Here is a 6,000-nt window from a genome sequence, read left to right as displayed (position 1 = left end):
CGCGCATGGATGTCACCGAGCTGCGAGGATTACTGACAGGTGGTGTCACTCCTACGCGCTGCGAGTTGCTCAAGCAAGCAGTCAGATGGCATGTTGTAAGCTGTGTCTGGCAGGAATGGTTGTTTAGGAGACGCTACACACCTCCCATCAGTTCCTCCTTCACTTAACAGGACTTCACATGCTCTACCTTTAGGAAAAAATGGAAATGATAACGAACTGATATTGTGTTTTTATATTTACTGTCACAAAAAGGAAATGATAAGTTTGTGTAAAGACTAACAAAAACAGAACAGCGAGGCCAGAAATCACTGAGCAAAACACCGTTGACAACATAGCCATGTAATTACTGTGAGCTGAGAAAAAATGTGCACAGTTACAGTATGTACATCAAATCCCCAGAGGGTCGGGATCTGCAGCCACGACTCAGTCCTCAGTACAACATGCAGTCTGAAACAAACAAGGAAGTTATGGATTGTGCTGTATTATGTACGTGTTTCACAAAATCGACAGAAAGCAACGTGACAAAAATAGTGGGACGATGTAAACTGTTCTAATACATTCCTCGATAAAAAAACCACTACAAAAGCCTGGAAACCTTTGTACTAAGGTCACACAATCTCTCCAGTTTTTGTCGGAAATATGGCATTTTGAAAATGTGTAAATGCACACGTTGATAAAATAGTTTGATATTTTGGGAAGTCCTTTTATTTTTGCATTTTCTTTAGAGGATTAGCCTAGCTTAGCGGTAAATTGCTAGCATTGCTTTGAACAAATATGAAAATAATCCATGTACTAGCCTCAAAAGCCCACAGAGTAACACAAAACATCACTCATGACCTAATTTGTTCACACAAAAATGTTAAAATGACAATTTTATTGCAGTGGTTGAAGTGGCGTGATGTGTTAGCATCAGAAATACGATTAGGGCTAGTTCTTCCAACCTTTTAAAAATCTTTCATTCATGGCACTAAATGAGAAAATAAAGTTATTTCTAAAATGCAGTACTGGTTCTATTCCTGTTATTTAAAATTGGGTTCTGAAAATTAAGCTAAGTTGATTGGATATTGGTATTTATACTCAACTTTCTGAGTCATCATCAATGACATGCGATAATTCTAACTCTACTTTTACAGAAATACTACATGTTGTGTCAGGAAGGTCATTATTGTTCCCGAGTGCAAAGACATGGCTCTGTTTTGATATCATAGAGTAACGTGTTATAGTTACTTTCCATCATCAACAAGAACTTACAGGATAGAAATGAGCATAGCATTAAACTATTTGATTAGCAGAAATGCTAACAAAGATTTTGGTCAGTAGGATCAGCAAAAACTTACTGAACTTTTTAAGAAAGTAGTATTTCCATTAAATTTAAATACAATTTGAACTGAAACCAAATGATCTCAAGTCTAGGGAACATTTGAACAACGGCACAGGGACAACAACACACGGTCCAGCTCCTGTAACCTTGGTACAACTTCTAGATTGAGCTTGTTGACCACAGACTCTGTTTCTATCGTCTTGAAGCAACTGAAACTAAACACTTAACGAGCTTTGGCATTTTGGGAGAAACAAAAGTGCACAATTGTAAGGAAAAGGGGTATGGTGGATGTATATAATACGACAAACAAAGGGCATCATGAAAAATAACAAAACTGGATGCAGCCTTATTGTTTTAATGTCATTTTATCTCAACTAGGCTTTTGTAATATCACATTTCCCAAAATATCACAACTATTCCTTTATGGCTGATTTCATACCAAATAATTTCCCGCCTGGGCAAAGTCTGTTTAGTCTGGGTGCATGGGATCTTACAGGTCCGCCTTTGTCCATGTGCAGATATAAGGAAGGCTAGCGCTGTCATAATACTACAAACCTTTGCGATTAAATTTAATAGTGTGGCCACATGTTATACTGAAATTATAGGGGAAGGTTTCAGCAGCTCATCGAATCCAACTTAAATCATCTTTTGGAGATGCAGTGCTGCAAAAGTGTGTTTCAGTTTGTGTGATAGAGTCGCAGGTGATCACAGGGCTGACTTCACATGCAAGTCTTTGTAAGATGCATGTTCTGCAGGTAAATCCTTGTGGCTGTGCATGATTCTTTCTGCACGTATCATGTTAAAAAAGCGTTCAGGACGTTACCGTGTCGGGTCGGCCACACAAGGCTTCTCTCAGTCATAAACCAGAATCACATGGGCTTAAAAAACCCACAATGCATTAATGAACATAATAAAGCCAGTAGATGAGGTTGAAGAGGGAGAAGGCAGAGGGGAATATAATCCGTGACCATCTGTCGATGGCATTCACATCAGTGAGGTCTGGGATTTTGATTTTGAGCTGCGAGGACCGTCTTCGTAGACGGGTTTTCTTAAGATGTGCGTTCCTGTCCAGGCTGTGGCGGCCCAACTCGCGTGACCCGCTTGGCTTTCTGTACTGGATAGCTGAGTTGTCGAAGACCATGGAGGACGAGTTGTGGGTCTCGCTCAGACTGGTTGTTATCTCGTTCCCTCCCACCTCGTTGTGGATCTCCAAGGTTGTCAGCAAAATGTTCCCCTGGGAGTCGACCTAGGACCGACAAACAGCAGCGATGTTTAAAACAGGCTACAGCGACTGACGACACATGTGCAGCATGCGTCGGTTCCCCGGGGTCGGTCTCCTCTCGCAGGCTGACAGCCTGGGAACCAGAGCGACCTTCAAAGGCAGGTTTTTCTGTCCCAAAATTAAACGTCTTCTCACAAATCAGCTCAAGGTTGGACTGGCTGGCTTTAATACTAATGTAGTGACAACTATTGCTTCCCACACAAAAACAGATATATCATTCAGACCAGTTTAGGCACAGGATGAACACAGATATAAAAAGGTGACCACAAGGCATGAGAGGAGGTGAAAAAGTGAATATTTGTCTTCTTATTTTTTTGGCTGTGGTTTCACAGATCAACCTCGAATCCTGTAAACTAATTTAAAATGTAACTCGTGACTCTTCATGTTTTCTATGTGCCGCCGAATTAGTGCAGTGTAAAGGTAATTGCCTAATGACATTAATGATGGTTGGAATGGTTTGATTGCACTTACTGGGTAGCATGTTAGCAACACAGACATATAAAGACATTAAAAAAGGGCAAAAATACGACAGTGGGAAAGGCGGGCTAAGCAGAATGTACTCGTACGGTGAGGTGTTTAGAGAAATGGCTGTGATGACGTGTTACTTTGTTAAATGAGGTCAAACTTTGCACTGCAGCAGCAAAGTTTCAGCCAGAGGTTTCACAGATGTAACACAACAGGCAGTGACAGACACTCACCCGTCGTGAGTGACGACGCCCTTGTACCTGATTGGACAGTTTAAGAGACGAAGACTTGCAATTGCCTCCTTCCAGAATGGACTAGCCAGGAAAAAGACAAACACAAACCCTTTTGTCTGAGATTCGGTCACCTAAGATGCTCACAGAACATCGGAGTCAGGAGTCAGAAAGTCACTCAGTGTGGACTCGTTAAAGCTGTGACTGATGATTAATTAAAAAAAACATCTGTAGGATGTATTGATCCAGTCACATTAAAAATCATTGTCTCCCACCTTATCCCTCAGAATCGGCTCATCTTTATCCTTGATTTGAAGATCATCCTGGCATCAAATGTAGGTAAAAAGGAGATCTTTCATAGTGTAAATTGTTCTGATCAGCCAGAAATTCCACAGGCTATTGAAAGCCATGGTGTTAAGCCAGAATGCAGTTTTTGAAGTTTTCTTCAGTGAGTTATCAACCCCAGTGCTTGTTTCTACTAAAGCTGAGGTCTTGGCTTTGTACTGTGACTCTTAGAGCTGATTTGGGTGAAAATGTCTGAATTAATGATATTATGAGGAAAATGGTGTAAAATCTCTGAGGAGATTAAAGTCTGAGTACATTGATAGTATGAGATATATGGCTTCATTAAATATGCTAAAGCTAAATGTGCACAAAAGACTCTCAGGGTTCAGGTGGGAATCTTTTCAGAGATGGGTTTTTATATAGAGTTACCCATATTTAATTTTTGCTGCCGTTAATAGACGGATAAACATGACGTCATCTACAGTACTGCTAGGGGTGGATCTGAACGCATGGCCACTGGTTTGTGACCAAGCAGTAACAAGGCAGACACATCCTAAAGCACACCCTGATTAATCCTCTACATGTTCCAGTTCAAATACGGAGTTTCAAGGAATACTTGACCTGAGAATTAAGACTGTAAAAATGTTTGCTGGAGTCAAAGATCAAGACAGAATTCGGATTCTTTTCACACAAACTGCTGTACGACTGGTCTTCTTATTGCAGTTAGCAGCTAGAGATACTCCCGCACAGTTAAATAGGTAACTTTCAGATAGTGATGATTTAAATACACCTATTTAAATAAATCCCTACTTGAAATGGAATCCACAAAAAAAACAACCTGAATCACGATAGCGCTGCATCTCGGCACCGAAGAGCCAAAACATAGTGACTACAGATGAATTACTGCAATAATGTTCATTATCATTATTGTAACAATGCTGCATGGTGACATTTCCCAGCAGCGGTTTTAATGTAACGGCTAGTTCGTGTATATTTGTGTGATGTCCGAGGAGAATTGCTCCACATGGTTGATTTAACAGCTATAAGCACTAAAAGTTGTTAAATTCCAGCCTTGCTTGTTAAAAGAAACACCACAGTTGTTTTTTATGAACCTTCTTGGTGTTTGGAAATAATTCTCACCTTGGGCCTGTCAAATTTACTGCGGTCATTATTTGCCTTCTGCGCCCTTTCTGCCAGCTTTTTCTGCATCTGAGGACCTCGGCCAAAGAAGATGTAGTTGACAAAGGCATATTCCAGCAGAGCCAGGAAGACGAACACGAAGCAGCCCATCAGGTACATGTCTATGGCTTTGACGTAGGGGATTTTGGGCAACGTCTCCCTCAAATGGGTGTTGATGGTTGTCATGGTCAGCACAGTGGTGATCCCTGGAAGAAAAAAAAATCTGTTTCCACAGTACTAAAGGAGGGCTGAGAACCGATCTCTAAAATGACCATATCCAGATGAATACCATGAACCCGATTTTTTGTTTTCTGAGAAGCTAAAAGTCGTCTGTTTGGATGATGTTGAATATTCTGAACTTGGATGAATTACAACTCACATGACAAGCGAACAGACTCAACAAACACACTGTAAACTCTCTCAGTAGTTTGCGCCATCTACAGTAATGCTCTGTGTCTCCATGAAGGCTCACCGACCTGGACGGTGTGTCTATTTCTGTCGATTCAGGCTTACATAATTAAAACAAAAAATGTTGCACTGTATGGAGTGTGTGGGGGAGTCAAGAACGCCAGTGGGTACATGGCATCGATTTCTGCATAACAAAGGGACGAGCAAGATTCTAAACACTCTGAGAGCTCAGAGGAGATGGTTACTCAACAAACCCCTTGAAATACTGCGCAGTGCTGTCCCTGAGAACACAGCAGGTAAAAGTAGATGGACAAAATAAGAAGTGATAATCATACAAGATGATAACACTTGCTGTACACTATTGTTCATGTCACAGGGGTAGGAAAGTATTGGTGGAAAAAAAATATTTACATCACTGGACTCCTCAAGATGGCATCTTCCCCTAATAAACTATTAAATGTGGCAAAACAGGAGTGTAATTTGAACAGATGATTTTAAAATCCTGTGTTTGCTCAGCTGAGCTCTAGTTCTGGTGTTAAATCCCAAAAAACTGGCTAATACAGACCCGATCAAAAGTTTAAGATCCCTTGAAAAATGGCAAAAAATCATATTTTGCATGTTTGGATCTTAACAAGGTTCCAAGTAGAGCTTCAACATGCAACAAGAAGAAATGGGAGTGAGACATAACATTTTTTTGAGCATGCAATTTATTGAAAACAACGCTTCAACTGCAACATGCTGTTTTACAGCTGATCAAAAGTTTAGCACCACATGCCTTTAAAAAGCCAAATCTGTGCAAAAATGTGGATTCATTGTCATTTTCTGACATG

General features: G+C 40.5%; 1 protein-coding gene across 4 annotated transcripts in view; it reads right to left on the bottom strand.

Moving 5' to 3' along the window:
• Positions 1-217: 217 nt before the first annotated feature.
• The window catches only part of gabrb3 (gamma-aminobutyric acid type A receptor subunit beta3), a 47,960-nt gene continuing 42,177 nt past the window's right edge, over positions 218-6,000 (bottom strand). For 2 of the 4 annotated variants that reach the window (XM_004552807.3, XM_004552808.3), the window contains 3 exons: positions 4,724-4,968; positions 3,302-3,382; positions 218-2,567 (listed from right to left, as the gene is read on the bottom strand). In XM_004552807.3, coding sequence (XP_004552864.2) covers positions 2,220-2,567; positions 3,302-3,382; positions 4,724-4,968 — 674 coding nt within the window. In that variant the 3' untranslated portion in view covers positions 218-2,219. The remainder of the gene's footprint in view (positions 2,568-3,301; positions 3,383-4,723; positions 4,969-6,000) is intronic. The other 2 variants (XM_004552809.3, XM_004552810.3) reach the window with 1 other exon arrangement.

Source organism: Maylandia zebra, linkage group LG23 (genome assembly GCF_041146795.1).
Source record: "Maylandia zebra isolate NMK-2024a linkage group LG23, Mzebra_GT3a, whole genome shotgun sequence".
Lineage (NCBI taxonomy): Eukaryota > Metazoa > Chordata > Actinopteri > Cichliformes > Cichlidae > Maylandia > Maylandia zebra.
This window is presented reverse-complemented; position numbering and strand designations above follow the sequence as displayed.